At 34.7% G+C, this 22430-nt stretch overlaps 1 protein-coding gene across 4 annotated transcripts in view; it reads left to right on the top strand.

Moving 5' to 3' along the window:
• The window catches only part of LOC134529751 (calcium/calmodulin-dependent protein kinase type 1), a 111299-nt gene that overhangs the window by 19437 nt on the left and 69432 nt on the right, over positions 1–22430 (top strand). For 2 of the 4 annotated variants that reach the window (XM_063364147.1, XM_063364146.1), the window contains exon 3: positions 8233–8295. The exons of the other annotated variants lie outside the window; for them this stretch is intronic. In XM_063364147.1, coding sequence (XP_063220217.1) covers positions 8233–8295 — 63 coding nt within the window. The remainder of the gene's footprint in view (positions 1–8232; positions 8296–22430) is intronic. 4 annotated transcript variants of the gene reach the window in all.

Raw genomic sequence — 22430 nt, 5'->3', positions numbered from 1 at the left:
TCTAATAAATATTTAATTTACACCCAAAAAAATAAGTAGCATCAGTTGATGCCTCTATACATGAAGAGTTTAAAATTTGTTTTTTTTTTTTGGGGGGGGGGGGGGATGAGAATGGGGGAGATGTGGTATGTTGAAAAATATGCTACTTATGATTAGTGCTCCGATATTAAACGATTTATAGGAAAATGTGGAGCAGGAATACCCACAGATAATGCTGAGTGTCTTCGTGCTTGTTCTCTGCGAAGATTGTGTTACAACAAAGTCTGCTTATGAACTTTTTTAGTTTGTATGGTACAACTGGAAATTAAGATTTTATATTCCAGAGAGAAAATTATTTATTTTATATTATCATATTTTGAAAACAAATTCTGGAGAAAATGAGCAGTATTTCGTTCCATAAATGTCAACAATGTAAATTTTTTGTAATGTGAATATGAGTTTCATTTGGTTTACTATGTTTAACAATTTTTATAAAGCAAATGTTGGCTTATTAATTTAAATTGTATAAAAATTTGCACCATTTAGATGATAAGCTAGGCATTCTTTAACATAATGATACCATGTGGACTCACAAGTTTATTTTGCTAATGATATAAACTTGTATTAAACTTCAAAGTGGTAACATGTTCAAAAAAAGTAAAACAATTGATAACTGTAGCTTAAAATAATATACACAGCTGTTTTCAAGTGCTTTCATTTATTCTTAGAAGTGTTTTAAAAACATTGCTCGTCCACATGATTTTATACTTCAAATTATTACCATCTCTACTTGCAATATTACTAAGTATTTTATAACATTATGTGTTATTTCTTATATGTGTGCCATAACTACAAAGTTGAGTAATTACTCTGCATTTTGCCTGTTGAAATATGAATTTTGTAATGTCGTTATTTTGAACTGTAATATTTGTACGGAACTTTGTACTACAATGTTAAACAGTAGTTATTGTACAGCACATCGTATGCTATCAGTGGAACACTTAGAAGAATGAAGGCTTTGATATTATGTCCATTAGATGGCTAACTACAGGTAAGAGTTGGCTAAAATATTAAATAAATTTAAAATGTATGTGTTTTTTAACATTGTGGATTTTCTGCCTATTTAATTTTTGTTATTTGGACACTCCTGTTATTGTTGTTGTTTTTGTTGTTGTTATCATCATCATCATCATCATCGGTTGGGGAACTGAAACAACCCATGTTTTTGGTTTTATGGGAGATTTAAGGATTAGTGGCTGAAAATCAGATGTTAAACAAGTTTAAGCTTGGAATGATTGATTAATTAGTTTGATCCGAGGCCTCAAGTTTTGGCAGTTATACATATTTCATTATGCGTTTTTATGTATTGTTTACTTAAATTTTGGTAAAGTTATTTGAAATAATAATGACCTTCTTCCTAACTTTGTGCCTTTACTAGTTTAATATTTATGCCACCATTAATTTTTATAAATGTTAGTGGGTTACCATTTTATGTGGGTTATATTTAAAAGGAATTTTAATTTTTGTGGAACTATAATTTGATTTTCTCCAGGCCATCTGGTCTAAATGATTTCCTCTGGGCAGCCTATCAACACGCCAGCCTCCATGGGCTAAAACCCTTGCAACTTCTTGTCTCGTACACACGTCAGCCACAGCCTCCAATAGCAGTCACACTATCATGCCGTGCACTGCAGTGGCCACAGACCGGGAAAACCAGAAAAAGTCAGGGAATTTAAAACAAGTCAGGGTATTAATTGATTGATTAGGAAAATAGTTAAGAAAAGCTTGTTTCTGTATTGTTATGGTTTCTTCAATGGCCATTCATTTAAAAAGAAGTGGGTTTAGCTGTAACATTTTCAAAATTGTGTAGGCTATGCATATTACCTTATTCACCTAAATAATCCATGCACAATTTTTTGTAATATGTGTGTTGAAAAAGCACGATGCACAGATTATTCAAAACTTGACAATGCTGCATAGTACAAGGTTGGTTAACCTGCTGTTTCTTAAGGGTGCCATCTGCCCGAGCGCACATACAGCGCTCAGAGCTTCAGGAAAAACAATGCAATTTGAAAAATACTGAATATATCTGAGTGGGACTGTTTACTAAAAGCATTTAAGAATTCGTTGAGGGCCGAAAAGTACTTTTGATTTATTTTTAGAAGAGTTAAAATGGTAAAAGGCATGTTTTCAGAGTAATTTTTAGGCCTAAAACCACAGTTACAGATTCTTTAAAGCACTTAAGGGTCTTGCATTACACCTTTACCTTTATTTCTCTGCTATATAATGTTAGGGTCACCGCTCAAATTTCACGGTTGTTCTATGGGCGACAAGAAGACCGCGCCAGTTCACAGCCGTGCACTTAGAGGCGATACCGCGCTAGAAGCACCAGCGAGAATCATGCTTATCATCCTGCCTCACTAACAAACATACACCCCGACTAAATCAGCCCCTTAATGCATGACGGACATATTGCTTGTGGTTTGAAAATGAGTGTTTTCGTGAGAGAGACGTTGCAATGATTACTGAAAGTCTACGGTTTCAATTATTTAGAGTGGCTAAAAAACCCAAAATGATTCAAATTGAAGAGGAAATGGGAATCAACCTACAGGAAGAGAGTCATATACGTGACTGGAGGGGAAAAATAAGATTTGATATTGAGTAATAATGGTAATGCAAAAATGTTTATTTTATTTTAAGGGAGAGAATTTTTTGCGTGTGTTTTTTCAGCAGTTTCCGATATATTTTGTTTATAACTTACCATTGATTTTGGTTATTCCTGGTTGAATGTTAAAATTAATGTCGCTTCACTGCAGTAAACAGAAACAGCTGCGGTCTGTAGTCATTTTACATTCATGACCATTTTTTCCTCACATCACGGTAAAGATGTTATCATTCACAGTTAATTCATAAATTAATTATTTACTGTTTGATATCTGTAGGGATGTGTATTTACAATTTACATTAAGAATTTTAATGGAAGTATTTAAACTTACGTATTTTTGTGGCAAGAATACAGTAGTGAAAAAAATAATTTGTAGGCATCAACAAATGCTATAATTTTTACAGAAAACCATTAAGGCAATTAGTAATTTGCTATAATTATGCAAGTCCGGAATAAAAAATTAATAGACAGTTGAATATGGTTCCAAGGTCTGTTTTTAATAGTTTGGAGCGAGGCAGGCATATTTGAGCGTGGTGAGCTATTTTTCTCAAAATATTAATTAAAAATTCCAAATATTTTTTTTACGTCCTTACATGTTTTACAATCATTCTCTAAGAGGGTGTTGTATAACTTTGAGTAGTTTACCCGTTATTTACCATTGTAATGAGTGGTGAGGTTAAGTTACTTACTAGAAATCTGTGATATTGTAAGAATAGTTAGGTTAGCTACATTAAAAATCTTGAAATCTTGTTTTCTAAATTGGTTAGGAATTATAATTATTAAATGTAGTTAAGTCAACCTAATCAAACATTCCCACAATTTTACACATTTTTTAAGTGTCTTATACCTAACCTAACTTAACTACTCTTCACTGCTTGAAGTATCACAACACCATCTTAGATAATGATTGGAAAACATGTCAGAAAAAAAAAGCATTTTCACAGAAAAGTTGCTCTCCTTTAGAATGATTGTGGCTTATTCGGGTAACTTAATTGTCTGCTACAATTAAATTGGGTTGAGTACATACATAATCTCATGTTTTTATTCTCAAAGAATTTTTTACATGGATAAACAACTAGATACACATTTTATCACATTTATACTGTTCTACTGTGAATAAGTTCAGTTATTGAATTAAGTTCTAACACTGTTTACTTATTTGTCTGTTTAATACTCTCAGTTCGAAAAAGAATGCTGATTAATTTTTAAAAGTGAAGTAGCCTAACACTGCAAAATCAGGGTCAGGAAAAACCTGGAAAAGTCAAGGAATCTTATTTGAGATCTTATGTATCCACCCTGAGATAACATGCTCTGCCACGCCATTCCCACACACACTGTGTCTTTTCCCAACACAGTCGGCACGCCTAGAATTCGCCAACGTGGAAAACGTCCAATGCTGCCTGCCATTCCGCCACACACGCCCCGGACTTAAGTTTAAGTTTTTGCACTATGACAGTAGCATGTGTTTTCTCCCTCTCTTTTCCATGACATACCTTAAATTTGTTCACCTCAGCCTTCTAAATTAGTCCCTACCTGAGGCCATTTTGTATTTTTTTAATAGTTAGTAACCCCCAAACTCTTGGCCATAAAAACTCGGGGCTCCACTGGGGCCCTTCTGAGCAAATTAAACTACACGTTGTTCCCACACTGACAGGTAAATTGTTTTTGCCTTGTCTTCTGTAGACTTCGTCGGTACATAAGTTTTGTACTAGATTATATGTGATCACTGAATTAGTTCGGGATTTCATTCCCAACTGATGGGATAATATTCCCGGGCTGAACAACTTATCTAATCATATAGTGTAGTATATTTATTTATTTTATTTATTTAAATTTGTTACATGCCCACCGACAGTCTTGAGACTTTAGAGGTGGGCACGACACAAAACAAGTAAAAACAAGCACTATCACAATAAATAGAGACAGCACAGGATATTCACAAAACATGAAAACAGAAAAGACATAAATACCTAAAGGACAAGATAACATGAGACATTACTTAGCAAAATATTAATTACATAATTATATAACCTCAGTGAATACATTTATATACAAAAAAATATACAGAAAAATGGATAATACAAAATATAACATGTGACTAGAGGGCACGTTAAGAGGATAAATTTTTAAGTTTAGACAATTGATTATTATTGTGATTTCTAATTAATCGGTATATGATGTCATTAAAGTTATGTAGAGTACAATATGTTTGGTATAAGCGAGAATTAAAATGTGGTATTTTTAACCCAGTGGTTTCCAGGAGATAAGTATAGTTAATTTTAGCGTTAAAACAATTTTCAACAAACGGAGAATCTAAATATACTCTATGTGCACCAAGAGGAGTTAATGCATTCTCTATTTTACTGGATTAATTTTTTATCCTAAATTTGTCATTTTTGTCATCACATATTCTTCGTAAATTCACCTCTACAAAGTTTTCTTTTTCCTAGTGAGTTGCCTTCCTATTTACGTTGGCTATTTATGATGGTATGACAAAGGCTGGATGTTAGCCATCATTGGTTCTACATCCTTGCCTTATGACCAATAGAGCTTAAACCATCTAATTTTACAAATATACTCAGAAAAAGGTTTTATTTGTATACCTGGTCAGGCATAGAAAATGACAGCGACACTGTGTATAACCTACTATAATTTCCGTTCAGATTGACCTTAAAATGTACCTTTTTAAATTTAGAATTATTATTGTTTATTGTCCATTTTTTTCCACACTTCTTATTGATACTAATGCTTATTACATGATTTATACAGCTAGTTACTAGCGTAGTTTCAGCCATCAGTATTTAAATCACTGATTTAGTATGGTTATGTACAATGCTCCATATGTTTTGGTCCTACCTTTTAAATTAAACTCTTAACTATGATGCAATCTGTTAATTCTATAAAAATAGCTTTGATTATTAACATATTAATTTTGCTTAGCATATTTTCATCTATAAATCTCGTAGTAAGGAAGTAACAGGCGTGTCCTTATGTGCAGGTACAATCTTATATCTAGTCAATGTCATGACCTTGTGATGTTAATGCAACGTGCAACGTGCCTCACTCACTACTCTGACCTAATCCATGCAGCTTACGTGCGAGATGTGTGTACGGCCCTGATTCCAGCCTACTGCTCTGCATTTTTATTCACCTCTCATTTCACGAAGAATTATTTTAGAAAACTCGTCTAACATAACAATGACATCCTATGCAAAATATAGCAACAGGAACAGACTATTATGCAACACAAATTACCTTTAAGTAAATGCAGAAGCACGAATGGCTAATACAAGTCATTTATAGAGCATCTGTTCTCTCTATTAGCAAGGTTTTAACATGTAACTCTCTTATGAATTTATAATAAGAAATACTTGGACAAGCAATTCTTTATGACCTGTTAATGCTAATGTTATATATAATTCTTTTGCTCAATATTTTGCAATTGTTTGTGTCCATCAAACAACCTCCACCAATCTTAGATATCAAATACCAGCTCTGATTTAATCTATATTTCACCATCTCCTAGAATTTGGTACTTTGGGGCATTGAATCCCTATAACTCAGCATGTCAACTGGACCACATGGAATACCAAATATAATTTTGAAAGGCTGCTCTCCATTACTGGTGCCCCTGTTGCAACTTATATTTGATTATAGTATTAAATCTCAAGTTTCCCCAACAAAATGGAAAATAGCTGAAGTCATCCTTATCCACAAAAATGGCAGCAAATCAAACGTCAAAAACTATAGACATATATTGTTACTTAGTGGTTTCGCAAAAATATTTTAAAAATAATATTTAAACAAATGTCCACCTAAAAAAAAAAGTTATCTGATAGTCAGCATGGATTCAGAGTTGGAATGACCACTACAACGAATCTACTTACCTTTCTCAATCCAAACACTTGTTATTTCGATTTAGCTAAAGCTTTTGACACTGTAAATCACTCAATATTATTGGAAAAGCTGTCAAATGTAGGCATATGTGATAAATGCATAAATTAGTTCACCAGTTACCTAACAAATAGATGTTTTTTGTACCCATAAACAATACTAACTCTTCTATTCAATACACCAATTCTGGGATTCTGCAAGGTTTGCTATCACCTCTGCTTTTCAGTTTATTTATTAATGATATTACTCAAGTACTAAATCATTCTACTGGCTTTTTATTTGCAGATGACTTGAAAATCTTTGGAAGATAGATTACTTCTATACATGATTGTCTCTATTAGAAAACCATCCTTGTCTCTTGATTGCTGGTGGATTTGGGTTTGCATTTGTGTTGAACAGTAATAAAGCCTTGATTGTCTACGCTGTAATTTCTTTGAGGATTGTCGACATAGCGTGAACACCGCTGAGTTGTAATTAGGTCAGCGGGTGAACCATTTTCACGAGATGTTGCTACATATTCCTGCGAATTACTGTCACCAGGTGTTGCTACATATTCCCGCGAACCACTGTTGCCTGATGTTGACGCACATTCGGATCTTGATGTACCCGAAGCATGTTTAATTGCTTGAATAACTGATTTCTTAGAGCTGTTATTCTCAGTAGTTCCTGTTGCATGATTTCCTGTTTTAGCTCAGAAATTTCAGATCAAGAGTCCAATAGCAGAGTCTTTAAGACAAAATTTTCAAATTTAACATCATCAATTTTCATGTATAAAGATTTCACCAGACTAATTAAATCATCCAGTTTGCATGTTTCTGTCTTAAGTTCTTTTGTACTTTCATACTCTAATGAACCAGTTTTTTTTCGAAGACCGAAACACATTCTTTCGAGGGTACAAAGTAACTGAATCATTTATGTTTTTATTTTAATGTTTTAAACCAAAGATATTGTTATAATGTACTTGAATAGAAAACCACAGTTATACAAGAAAAATATTTTCCTGTAAAACTTAAAATTTAATTTTTAACCTTAAATTTTACACTTTTTTAAAGATAAATTTATGGTTTTTTTAAAATAAAAATTCATCATTTAGAGTTAAGTTTAATTTGCAAATAATGCTTTAGCCCACAGGATATATGCTTTAGGATCGAAAGAATTTTGTTTTATATGGAAATAAATTTGTTTTAATTATATTTGGAAAATTACATTTTAGAGTTTTACTATGTAATAATCTAAAATAATGTTCATAAATTTTGTTCACTAAATTTTATAGACCATATATTGGTAGTTAACAAAATTTTGTCATATATTTTAACTTCACGAAATAACACATACCAGAGATTGTATTATTAACTGCATGCCATAAAATGAGAGTATGCTGATATATATATATATATATATATATATATATATATAAATGTATGTATTAATTAAATGTTATAAACTTATGACCTGTTTATTTAAATGGTTTTATTATGTTGTAAACGCATGCATTTACATCCAACTTCGGGAGAAAAATCTTTTGTCTCATTTTAATTACAACATTCGTCATCATAAAAAGCTACATTCGTCAAATAAACATTTATAAATGCCAAGCACAAGATTACAAAAGAGTCCGTTTTAAATTTATCCTTGAAAATTTCGAATGTAGCATGTGAAGAATACCATGTTTGATTTTTGACGTTATTTCATAGGTTCAGCGAATCCACGCAGTCGAGTGGTGTGACTTCATCTCCAAATTCTGATGGAACATCTCGGTGAGTTGGCAGACACTCATTGCCACAAGGAGATTATTGGAAATAGAAACCCAATTCTGGAAAACATCTAGTTTTTTCCCGAAGTTGCTGTGGAGTTACAAAATATATTTCAATCCAGCTCTTCGCAAAACTTTTCAAATTTATCAACCCTGAAGATGAATCTTGGGGTTAGCCGAAAAGCATGTCATGACACTATTTAACCATGAGCAGAATCATTGCAAAATACTTAGATATAATGTTTTTGTCTTAATATATACTGTGCCATCAGACTACAAATGTGAAGTTACTGCCACTGCTGTGTTTGAATATTTAATGTTGTATATAATTTGAACCTAAACTTCTGTTCGTGCACTTCTACCTACACTTGTGCCTACATCTAAATGTCAAGTTGATAAGCAAAAGTTTCGTGTTTTTTTTTACACATTATAATGTTGTTATTCCGGTTTATATAACTGTGTTTATTTAATAATGCAGTATGTTAGTCTCTAAAGTGGCTTGATTATAATATGTAAACCCAATTAAATGTTTTGAAAGGCATTTTAGATTTGCCAGTAATATTTCAGCTTGTGTAGATACATGGAAGAATCAAGAAGTTAATATTATAATGTGTGGCAAGTGAGAATCTTTTGCTAAGGAATTTGTACTGAATTGGCTTGAAAGTGGACTTGAAAACCACATACAGCTGGTTGAGGAAGGCTGAGCCGATTATCTTTCGGGTATGAGTAAGAAATTTGTCCTCATTACCTGACAACATAAATTTCTTGTCTTTAATTGGCATAGTCACTAATGACCATGTTATTAGAAAATATTACTGTAAGACTAACATGTTTTTTGATTTGTGTGTAACTCATACTATTAAAAACATTTTTATGGACATATGTCATTACTATTTTTCACTGTATGTCATACAGAAACCACAAGAATGGACCAGAAAGATAATTACACTAACACACAGAAAAACCAGACAATGTCAGCTGATGTCAAATGTTAAATGTAAAGACAACACACAGGATTCCATGGGAGGAATTAGTCAGAAAAATATCATGACACATACAAACACATTGGGCTGACGATGACGACAGTTATAACAAGCACAGAAGGAAAAGGCAAAAATCTTCCTATTCCGTGGACAACACAGCAAAAACACACACACCCAATGATTATAAAAAAAAGAAAATCTGGACAACACAATGACAAAACGGCAATACACAGGCAAACCCAGCGAAGAAACTAAACAGATATTCTGGACTACACAACGATGATGGCACAGATAAAAAACACAGTAGGCTTTTTAAGAGATAACAAGTGCAACATTTCGGGAACTGACATCTGTTCCCGTCATCAGGCATAAACAAAATGATAATGGACATGTCGTCGTTGTTTCTCCATAATATCTGTTTAGTTTCATCGCTGGGTTTACATCTCCGTGTCTGTGTTGTCATTGTACTGTCCAATTGATCTGTTTTGGTATTATCGGTGGGTTCGCCTTTTTCTTGCTGTGTTGTCTAAGGTTTTTGTTTGTCTTTTTTTTCTTTTCCTGTTACAACTCTCTTGTAGTTGTCAGCCCACTGTGTTCATCTGTGCCGTGATATTTTTTATGACTAATTACTCTCATAAAATGCGTAATCGTTTTGGAAATAAATTATATTTTATATTGTGTTAACTTTATATTTTGACACTACAAAACTATTTTTTTTATTCATACTGTTTGTATCATGGTGGCCAGTTTGTTATCTTGGCAGTCAAAAAATTTTTACAGTTGAAAGCATTTATGGTAACTTACGTTCCTCAGCTCTGGTAAGTCAAGACAATAAGGAAAAACTGAGATGTTAGCACATGACAGGACACATATTCTAAAATATAGTCAGCGTAACAAATCTGTCTATAGTTGTGTGTTACAATTGCTAGGAAAAAAAAAAGCATTAATTTTTTTTTTTTTATTGTTAAGGACATTTCTTTAAAACTTTTTTTGCCTGTACCTAGCTGTGTATGGATATCACTGGGGGTGGTCAGGGTGGTTATGATTAATGTCGGTCAATGCTCTTGGGTGCCACCATGGACAGGGCGGAGACTCTAGGTAACTCTTGTGGTTGCCAGACTTTAATTTTCTCCAATATGTCCAACCACAGTACCTGGCAAACTCTAAGCATCGGGCATGCTTCTTTACTGCTTAACCCATTTATGAGGGTAAAGGAAGTGTAATTTTTACCCAGAAAGTGTAGCATTCAGGGCAGAGCACTCAAGGGTTGCTGGTAGAAATTACAATATAAAGAAATAATACACAATATATATATGTGAGCCTATGGAGAAAAAAAGACATGCCTTTTCAAGGTATTGATTTTACAAATAACAGCACCAAATAAAAACTAGTTTGACCACAGACATAAATCACAGCGTAGGAAAACACCCCACTCGACATGTCGCATGCCGTTAGTAAGCATTATTTTATCCATTCGGGATAAGTTGAACGAAGTAGTTAAAGATTTAAGAAAAATGCTTACCTGTGGGTTCGTTAGGCTTCCCACGTGCCTCTTTCCCTGTGTCATTGAACACTTGACAGTTCTGAAGATACACTGTGAGGGGTGCCTAAAAGATGTTGTGGGGTGCAGATTTTGGTAGTGCCGCATTGTACCGTTAGGGGCATATAGAGTTACCATTCCCGAGTCAGTAAGCCGAACATCGTCGCTAAAGAAGGTTCGAATTGACTTGTGTGAATTTTTTAGTGAAAATTATGTTGTGTGCTCATCGTTTTTGCAATGGCTGATTCTCATGTACAGCGCGCGGCCATGAAGTTTTGCTTCTTGTTCGGAAATACTGGCACGAAATCTCATGAAATGTTAAAGGCGGCCCACAAGAATGATGCTATTGGGAAAACTCAAGCGTTTGAGTGGTTTTCCTGTTTCAAGAAAGGTGACATCTCAATTGATGTCAAACCTCGCTCAGGGCATCCTTCCACGGCACGAACCGACGAAAATGTTAAAAAATTTGCAAAATAATTCTGGCAGATTGACGACAGACCATTGAAGAAGTTGTGGACTTTGAGACTTTTCAGAAAATTTTAATGTAAGATTTGGGGATAAGAAGGGTGGCTGCCAAATTCATGCGACTGCTGACTGCAGAGCAAAAACAATGTCGCGTTGAAGCGTGCTATGCTTTGAAAGAAGATTTCCGAAATGATCCAATTTTTTTTCCAAGTTCATCAGAGGTGATGAATAATGGTGCTGCAGTTACGACCCTGAAATGAAACAACAATCAAGCCAGTGGAAGACTTCAAGTTCGCCTCGCCCCAAAAAAACTCGTCAAGTTAAATCATCATCGAAGCAATACTGATTAGCCTATATAAAAATTATTTAATGTTTAGACTTGTAACAAAAAATTTCTAATAATGGTTTCCACATAAGGAACTCAAGTTACTTCGGGAATTACATTTAACGAACAGTGACAGTAGCACAAAGAAATCTGTCTTTCAATTTACATATTTTATTTCACCCTTCCGTTCACGTTTTTACATTCATAATAAAACTACCCTACCATAACTTGCCAGGGAGTGGAGTTATTGATTTTTTTTTTAAATTTGGTCAAAATCGTAATGGAAATTTCTAACATAAACATAATCCAGCATCGTGATAGAAATCTCCTTCATAGTTTTATCTGTGCCCTTTAGTAATGATGTAGTTCTCCCATAACTCCAATCCATGTGAAGTACAGGCGAATAGGGCTTCTTCAGCACTCACCGTCTTATGTCCAGCTGTCGCCGGAATCTTCGTAACAAAAGTAACTCCTGTCTTGGTGTTGCAATGCCTCCAGATGCCTCTTCTTCTGCACCAGAATACTCTGCAGGTTATTGGACTTTGTACTGACATCGTCGTCCCCACATAAACCCATAAGACTACTGAAAGACAGTTACAATGTGGAGAAGTTAAAGGACTGCGAGCAGGCCACTCCATGAATGCTGGACTGGAACTTTTAATGGCCATAGTAGTAAAAATTCAAAATCAGCAATCAAATGTACTTTCACCAAGCTTTTGGGGTAGTCTTGGTGTGGACAGTAGTGTAAAATAGAGTTGGCATGTGTGAGAAGATACACAGTACTTACACAAAGAAACTGTTGAATTAAGTTTTTTAAAGTTTATTTTTACACTGTGTTTTACACGTGTTTTTAACTGGCAAGTGCGTAATGTATAATAATTTGTTGAAGTGAATGAGTTTTAATGAAATTGTCTGAGTAGAATGGACTTTGGTTTGCTCAGTTGCGAAGGAATAAAAATTTGTTGAGACAGATACTTAAATTTTTTTTAATGAAAATTGAATAGGATTAGAGTAATAGTATTCCTAGATAATAATTGTTTATTGTAATTTTAATTAGTTGGCTTCCAAATTTATTGGTTAGTAGTAAAATAAAGTAATTTTTATTTATTTTTACATTTGTAACATGCCCACCAACAGCCGGAGGCTTTTGCGGTGGGCATGACACATACATATTGACATGACACATACATGCAGAGAAACAGGTGACAAGTGGAAAGTGTGGATAGTGGTCAATGCAAAATCTGTGGACATTCTCCCCAACTCCGACGGCACCAAGAGCAAGCAGGCACAGGTGCAAGAGCAATGGCAAACTATACGAAGGTGAGGAGGCCACAAATCTGCAGCGACCCAAATCAAGATAGTACATACCCAAACATAAGATAAAAAAAATAAAAATGGCTGTAGTAGTTGCAATATTAATGAGATACACTTTTGTATATGACAATCGTAAAATAATTTGAAAACAAGATAAATTCAACAAAAATTTAGATTCAATTTGTTTGAATTAGAGATTATTGTATAAAGACAATTGTTACAATTATGAATTGTAAACAGAGCTGTTTAATCGGCTATTGAACGGGGGCACTCTAAAATATATTTACATATGATTTTATTATTGTTACATTTATAAACAATTAGAGCATCTAAATAAGCTCTCCATTCACAAAGTAAAGTTAAAGAAGGCTGGGAAAAATGTATTAGAGTTACATTTTAATAACTTTATTTTGGATGTCCTCAATTATATTACTATCAGTTGTGTTAATGATATTCCAGATAACAGAGCAGTATTCTAACTTTGTTCTAATTAACGCAAAATAAAGGGAAAGGATGGAATCAATGTTAGTAGCATGAAAGGTGATTTATTAATTAGGTCAAGTGATCTATGGGAGCTAGAGATTAGATAATCAACATGATGATAAAACTGTAATTTAGAATCTAATATGACATCCAGATATTTAATAGTTGTAAGTTTAGAGATTTGATTATTGTCTAATAAATGATAGGTTTATATTTCCTTGTAAAGGATATGATTTTAGTTTTTATATTATTAAGGGTAACCAATTTACGTTAGCACTGTAAGTTAATTTCATATATATCGTTTAGAGGTGGGACGATACCACATTTTCGATACTCGATTCTGTATTGTTTTTTCAGTTCAATACTTTCGATACTTTCGATACTCCAGGGAAAAATATTTTCCCATTAAGTAACAATTATTACAAATAACATAAATTAGTTTTAAACTATATACAGTCTCTCTTTATTACAAAAATACAAACTGCAAACAACTTTAAAGACTTGAGTATGAAAATCAATATAAAAAAAAAGAAGTGAAATACAAAATGAGAAACAGTGGCCTTACAAAATGTTATGAAGTCCTTTCTTGAAGGGGGGAAAAAGTCACCAAGCCTAAATTAGAAATAAAAAAAATTAGGCTATTGTAAAAAGAAAATCAGAAATTTTTGCTTGTTTGTTTCATTTTACAAACAACTTTATGCAACAGAACAATTTTCAATAAAATTTTAACTTGAGAAACGTAAATTACAAAACAATCCGATCGTAAGAAAACAATAACAAACGGGTATATTCAGTTCAAAGGTTAATGAATGCACAAAATATGAGATCCGTGACTTGGTAAAGCGCGTGCACCATTTTCATAATCATTGCTAGTTTGCACCACTAGTCTCGCTTGGTGCTGGCCATAGATGCTACTAGCGAAGTGTCTTCCTGATGCTATCCAATTCTATGGCGCGATAAAGTTATTTTCTTACGTTTGCAAAGGTAAACAATGAACGTTTTTCAAAATAGAAGCACTAAAACGTAGTTTATCAGGAGAAATATAACAAAAAAATTTGTGCATTTTAGGTCTTTTCCGCTTCGTAAAAACGGATGAAACAGGAAATTAATGATTTTATAAGTGTATGTTCCGGGAAAGTAAACCATTGTAAATATAGTACTTTCGGTGGGACCAAAATTAATTGGAGTATGACACTGGAAAATGTATGAAACGGGAACGTATCATCGAGGTTCTACTGTAGTTGTATTTCGTACGATGGCGACTCAAAACTTAATTCAATACAAATGAACAAGCATTCCGGTATCGAAAAAATGTATCGAACTTACAGGTTCGATACTCGATACTTTTCGATACCGTCAAGTATCGAAGGTATCGAAGTATCGAAAATCCCATCACTAATATTGTTTTGAAGTAGCAAATAGTCCTCACGTGTAGTAAATTTTTAAATCATTGCAAAAAGAATACCTATGGTGTGGGACAAAACCTTAGATATGTCATTATTAAAAATGTTAAATAGTAAAGCTGACAATGTTCGTCCCTGAGGAACACCTGAACTGGCTTAATGCAAAGAGGATTTGATATTGTTAATTTAAACAAAGAAGGATCTGTTATTTAAGTAGCTAGAAAACCAGCTAACTAAATTCTCACTTATACCTAAGTTAGATAATTTATCAAGTAGGATGGAGTGATTAACAGAGTCAAAAGCTTTGGCAAGATCAAAATAGCATGCATCAGCTTGCCCTCTATTAGTTATTACATTATAAATTGGATTAATGAAAGTGATTAAGTTGATGGAAGTACTCGTTCCTGCTCTGAATCCATGTTGATTGTCGAATAGTGTATGTACTTGAAAATTTATAATTTTAAAAATAACTTTTTCAAAGATTTTTGAAAAACCATTAATTAAGAATATGGGTTGGTAATTTGAGACATTTAATTTAGAACTGTTTGTATGGATGGGAATTACTTAAGCTGTTTTCCAGTGATATGGAAAAATTTAAGAATTTAAGCTGGAATTAAATAAATGTTTTTTTTGAAGAGGTACAAGTATATTGGAACAGCCTTTTATAATGAAATTGGGTATGCCATCTGGACCGGTTGACTTAGACGATTTGAGAGCCTTAATACCCCAAAGAATAAGGCTTTTAGAAACAGGAAATATTGATATTGTATCAGTGTTAATATTGGTGTGGGGTACATGGGGGTGGTGATTAGATTGTAGGATTATTAATAACATCATTCATTCTTAAAGACATATCTTCATAATTACCATTTTTCATTATTTTTACATAACGCCAAAATTTTTTGGGTTATTTTTAATATTGTTGTTTATCGTTCAAGCCAAGTCCATTGAATTTTATCACGTTTGATTATACCTTTTACTTTTTTTTTCTTTCCAAAAGTAGGAAAATTGAGTATAATATAGACTGCTGTGGAAATATTTTTCATTTTCAGTGTTTGCTTTAATTAATAAGAAAACCAGTAAGGATATTTTGAGGCTTTCATTTTTTTAGGAGAACGTATAAAAAAGATTGATTTTTTCACATAAACAGGTATTAAGTTGTTCAACAAGAATAAACATTTTTATAACTAAACCATATTTCTGTAAGGAATAACATGTCATAATCTGAGTTTATAAGATTTACAAATAATTTTTTTTGACTTGGTGCACTAGCCTCTCATTTTAATAAGCAATTGAACACTCGTTGGACCACTCTCCCGAGATGAAATGTACTGAAGAGTAATTACGATGCTCCTTCGGGCACCACAGAAGATATTGATGGGAAGAGCCTGGATGAGTCAGGGGTGGAGTAACAGCGCTGCTTGCCTTAAGGAGCTCATTTGTTGAGCGAGCGTTAGAAGCATTCGATTCTGAGTTGTTTGAGATAAGTTCATTACCTGCAATTTAATCCGGGTGTAACTTGCCGTAAAATGGGCTTGTCAGACAACCGCTGAGCCAGAACACAATGTTGTTTATTCTGATAAAGTTTTCTTCTTGAACCGAGACGTGGAAGTAAATGTACGAGTTGTATTTGGTCCGTAGTTTTGTTACTTTGACGTTTGTTAAATTATAGTTCCTTGGAGATAAATCCAAAATTTCATGTTCCTGTAACTACAGGATCTAGACGTGTGACAAACAATACTTTTGTTTTTTTTCGGTGCGGGCTTCACTACAGTTTTTAAGATAATAATGTACCTGATGTCCATTTGCATGGGTGTTTTTTTTCCACTCCTGTACACGTTTTACCTCCGTGTTAGTTGATGTCTTGGATTTATGTCTGTATTGCATGACAGTATAAAACCATCTGGATCTTGATCAGCGTTCTTGATGTCTCCCCTGATGACAGCACGCTTTTCTTGCTGAAACGTAAGTGGGCCAGAGCTGTTGTTGCTAAAGCCTCTAGGGGTTTCAATGTGTTAACATATGACCTTATTGCTATTCAAGCCGTTGGTTGATTCCATGACAGTAGACTATTACATTTTGTGAGATCAAACTTTGTTTGATGTCTCGAAGTTCTTGCTTGATTAAATCAGTTTTAGAACGTGAATCTAATAGAAGAGGTTTTAGACTAAAGTTTTCATTTTTGAGGTAGTCGACCTGGGTACAAAGAGACTCAATGGTTTTTACAAGATCTTTAATTTTTGAGACAGATGTGTGAAGTTCTATAAGAGGTTGTTTGCGAATAGATGGTTCACTGGTTTTCTTAGGTGGTGATTTGAACTTTTTAAGTTGATCAGTTTGTAAAGTTACTATAGATTAAACATCAGGGGCTGGCTCAAACCCCAGAAAATCTGACTTACTTAACAGCGAAGTGTTAATGATGACAGCTCACCATACAGATGGAAGGTTAGACGGAATAGGCTCTAGTTGACTTAGAACCGTGCATACATGTCCGTTGTCGGTGAACGCTTGGCTGCGACTGTGAATGTTCGGTCGCGACTGTGAACGCTCGGCCGCGACTGTGAACGCTCGGCCGCGACTGTGAACGCTCGGCCGCGACTGTGAACGCTCGGCCGCGACTGTGAACGCTCGGCCGCGACTGTGAACGCTCGGTCGCGACTGTGAATGCTCGGCCGCGACTGTGAATGCTCGGCCGCGACTGTGAATGCTCGGCCGCGACTGTGAATGCTCGGTCGCGACTGTGAACGCTCGGTCGCGACTGTGAACGCTCGGCCGCGACTGTGAACGCTCGGCCGCGACTGTGAACGCTCGGCCGCGACTGTGAATGCTCGGCCGTGACTGTGAATGCTCGGCCGCGACTGTGAATGCTCGGCCGCGACTGTGAATGCTCGGCCGCGACTGTGAATGCTCGGCCGCGACTGTGAATGCTCGGCCGCGACTGTGAATGCTCGGCCGCGACTGTGAATGCTCGGTCGCGACTGTGAACGCTCGGCCGCGATTGTGAACGCTCGGCCGCGACTGTGAACGCTCGGCCGCGACTGTGAATGCTCGGCCGTGACTGTGAATGCTCGGCCACAATTTATGTTTTGAAATTATTAGAGCATTGAATATAACAACATTTGTGTTTTTTATTTAAGAATTTTCATTTGTTTTCCCTTCCCTATTTCTTTTCTGTGAAGCAATATTATATTTATTATGCATTATTTTCCTCAGCAGGGTACAACATGCCAAGAATATTTTTTCAAATTGTAGTGTATATGTGAGCTAGTGTTAGTGTATAAGAGGTGATGGCGTTGTGGGCGGGGGGGGGGGGGGGGGAGTTGGAGTGAAAGGCATTCGTCTGTCGCAAGTATAGGGAGTAGTTTTTCCTTGCAGAAAGTTAGAGTTGGGGCTGCCCCTGAAGCCTGAGATGAAGCGGAAGGGGCGGAGCTGCACCTGTGTTGTCTCTGCATCGTTCTTGCTGCAAACGCCCTGTCCTACCTCAATTCACTCTCCCAGGTACACTGCCTCCTCCTTTCTCACCCTCCCTTCCACCTGTCTAGATTACAAATGTTTTAAGTTTGGCTAGAACATCCGTGGACATAATAGATAAGAAAAACAGAAGTGAAGTCAACATATAAAATATAATTAAACATCTTTTAAATTACCTGTTTAAAAAAAAGTATAATGATAAGCTCTCACAGACAAACAGCTTGTGCCAACTAGCAAGAGACTTGGTTGTTATCCTGGCAATCAGTGTCTGTAGAGACCTTTGTCCTTTTTTTTCTACATGATCATAAAAATGTAATTGTTAAAATTTTTGTCTAATTTAATGGTATAATATCTTTGGTGGATAATTATTTAAAGATTGGGAAATTTGAAATGGCTGCTAGTGGGGTGGGAAGTTCTGTCCATGATTATTAAATTATTCGTAACTGTTACTGGTTGAATTTAAATAAAAGATTGTGGAATGAAATTGGGAAATTAATTTTTTTCACGTAACAAATTTACGTATGTCACACTATTTGCCCAAAATAACACTTAACTCATTTTTGCCTATCACTACTCACAGTCCTGTGCCTTGACAAAATAGTGTCCCTAGCGACCTTGTCATCTATTAAGTACCAAGTAAACTGGATATAACGTCCTGGTGGACTGCGCCGCATGTCTGGGGCCTAATTCATATTTACGTTGAAAACTGAAGAGAAAAATGGGTAAAACTTAGTAGCGGTATGGCCCTGACCCCAAACGTGATATTATCTGTCCTTACAATATCATAAAATAGTTTTTAGTGAGCTGCAGAACTGTGAGACTTCTCGGCACAGCACTTGAATGATGACTGATGAGGCTGTGTGACAGCCTGCAACCACGCAGGGAAGAAGCAGTCATGTGACCTCAACAACCAATCACAATACACCTCTCTCGTACAATAAAATAATAACCCTCACATCGAGGCGTTTCTGCAGAAAACAAAACACACTAAACACAAAGTCTGTTCTGATTGGCAGGCACAAAAATGTGATGATTATATGGTCTCCCGTGGGCGCGAACATCTGTAGAGTTTCCCATTATAAGAATACATACTGAAAATGCCAGATGTCTCAGCACCCGAAAAAATGTCTGGAAATTTAAGGCCGTCTTGTTGCTCACCTCTGTCTCATTCTTTCTTTTCCTGGTACAACACACATTGCTCTAGAAACATAATTAAAACCTCCAAATAAATCCAAACACAAAATATATGCTTAAAAACAATATTGAAAATAAAATACTGAAAAATATATCTAAACAAATACTTCCCAGCAAACTATGTGGAAATCAGTAAAAATATAGTTTAAAGGCTTTTCTGTATAAAATAACTAATTATCAAACAACAAACAACCAGAGCTGGGCAAAATACTTTGAAAATGTATTTGAAATACAAATTACAAAATACCTGTGTATATTTATTAAAAATACAGTTACAAAATACCCAAAATAAAATGTAGTTTAGATACAAAATACAAAATAGTATTTTAAAATACAGATGAAATTACAAAATACATGCAAAATTTTTGTGAGCAACGAAGGACGAATTAGAGGTGGGTTGTTACAGCAATTTTCGGTATCTGTTCCAACCTGATACTGATACAGTAATGTACCTAGCTACAAGTATCTGATACTTTTGTATCAGAGCAGTAGCGGTCCCAGGAAGCGACAAGGTATCAGCATTACTCATCCTCCGTGCCGTCATCACCAGCGTAAAAAGGTATCGGTGTTTCTGATACATTATTCATCACGCCCGGTAATTCTCTACCTCTGTTACTCTCATGCCCGCCTGATACAGCCAGTATCAATCAGTTCAACATTCACTGCAGTTCGTCCTGGCCGTGTATTAATTACCACCATGTACATTGTTGCGGGCTGTCATGCTTTGTAGTTAGTATCTTTATAGTGAAATAAGGAATGGATAAGTGCAGGAAAAAGACTTCATTTGTGTAGAATTTTTTAACGGAAAGTAATGAGTTTGCTAATTGTAATTTGTGTAAACAAAAACTGAGTTATAAATCATCATCGACTAATCTGAAGAAACATTTGAAACGTAAACATTGATTAGTATGCTCACTAATGTACGTATCTGTTTTTATTTTATTTTTAATTTTTGATAAAATCGTAATCTTTTAATGTATGAAAACACTAGTTACTAATTGTTTTCGAAAAAAAAGTCCATATGTTGATTACATCTGTTATTAGTGTTAACTGAGAATTTATTTGCATTTTCATAGATGTTAGGTGCACAAATATAAATATTTTATCTTGTATTAATGTACTTTTTAATATTAAAATTTCATTAGTTTTATTATTGAACGAGACTGTGCACGCACTGCGCACTGAGCGTACTTTGATGTGGGACAATAACCAAACGACTCGTAACAATTTCGCTTTGCGCCTCTCCTTCAACGCCTTCCCCTGCGCTTCCTCCCCTACATTATTTCCCTTCTTTATCCCTTATTCGTCGTTCCTGCTCCCTCCCCTTTCACAAGCTCCGCCCAAGTGACCGTCATCTGCGATCGGGTTCTGCGCACATTGGCCGTGGTGTTGTTCCAGGCAAATTCTGAACTGATACTAAAGTGCTTGATACTTTTTAATTGTACTCGTTTGCTGTACCTGATACAGGCGCGTATCAGTGACAAAGTATCAGGTTGATACTTTTCGACCCACCTCTAGGACGAATTCCCTTTAAGACAAACCAGTCTCTCAAACATTGTGTCACTCAAGCTGTGGTGTTTATGGTTGTGTATTATACCTGAAAATGAAAACAACCTTTCAACAGGACCACTAGAGGTTAAACTTGTATTATATCGTAATAAAAGCTTTCGCACCACTGGATAACCATCTAGCATACTCGTGTGAGTAGCCTTATCTTATAAGTAATGTTATAACTGAAGTTCATTTTTGTTTGTTTGTGCAACACTTGATTCATTATTTGTATTGACATCAAATGCAAACCAATCATCTTCTGCTGGTGTGTAACTGTTCTTCTTATCATCTCTCAGTGGGTTTATGTCCTTTGCAGCCACTCTTGGATCAGTTTCCTCGTGCTTTCATTAGTTGCAGTTGCAGGTAACCAACACAATTTGAAGTATGGATGAGCACATGTTACAATAATGGCTTCATTTACCTCTGAAGTTAATTCAAAATATTTCTCAAATTTTTTCAAAACTGATGTCTTCACAGCTTGCAAAAGAGGTGCACCAAATCTGAAAGTTTGGAGTTCTATTTCTTCAAACTTTTTAACTAATGTAAAAAGCGTAGGTAGTAATGTACTACAACAGTGAAAAACTTTCCATCCAGAATAGCGCTCTTAGGTACAAATACTTTTTCTGATTCACAATCACTTGCCATGTTTATTTCCATTTTCAATCATATTCCATAGATATGTATGAACATACGTGATAAGACAGTAATTTGTAAAATCTGTGATACCGTTTCTGTTAACTAATATGTACCTTTACAGTGATATCACTCACTAGTGCCAGATAAATAAATAGCCAATCCTAATTTCCAAAATTAAAATATCCAGCAAATAAATGAGATATTTTATAAATGCAAGTCGCAATGTATTTTGTATTTTATAAAATACAGTAAATACAAATTCAAAAGTATTTTCGATACAAAATATAAAATACTGAGACATAACTTTCTACTGATACAAAATACAAAATACCCAAAAGTATCGAAAATACGTATTTCAAATACTTGTATTTTCGATACTGCCCAGCTCTGCAAACAACTACGTATCACTACTTACAAGAATATTCATGCCAATAAAATACCAATACAAAACTAGGTTGCCATAACCTTGAACTATATAATCGGCTGATATACTGTTTTACTTAACAGCATCGTGTCACAAGAACATTCTGCAAAGTTGAGGGAAGGCAGTGAGTGGCCTGCAATGCCATAAAGGTTTTATCATGTTGCATATTCAATTAAATGTATTTACTTTTATTTATTTTATTTAGGTTTGCTTTTCTGATGTTTAGGGGTTTAGTTCATTTATGTTTGCAGTACCTTCATGTTTCTTTATATATTATGTACATAATTAAAATATGTAAAAAAAAATAATAAAAAATTTTAATCTATGGTGAATAAGTAAAGGAAACATCA

Source organism: Bacillus rossius, chromosome 2, assembly GCF_032445375.1.
Source record: "Bacillus rossius redtenbacheri isolate Brsri chromosome 2, Brsri_v3, whole genome shotgun sequence".
Lineage (NCBI taxonomy): Eukaryota > Metazoa > Arthropoda > Insecta > Phasmatodea > Bacillidae > Bacillus > Bacillus rossius.
Note: the sequence above shows the minus strand (reverse complement) of the source record. Positions and strands in the feature narration are given on the sequence as shown.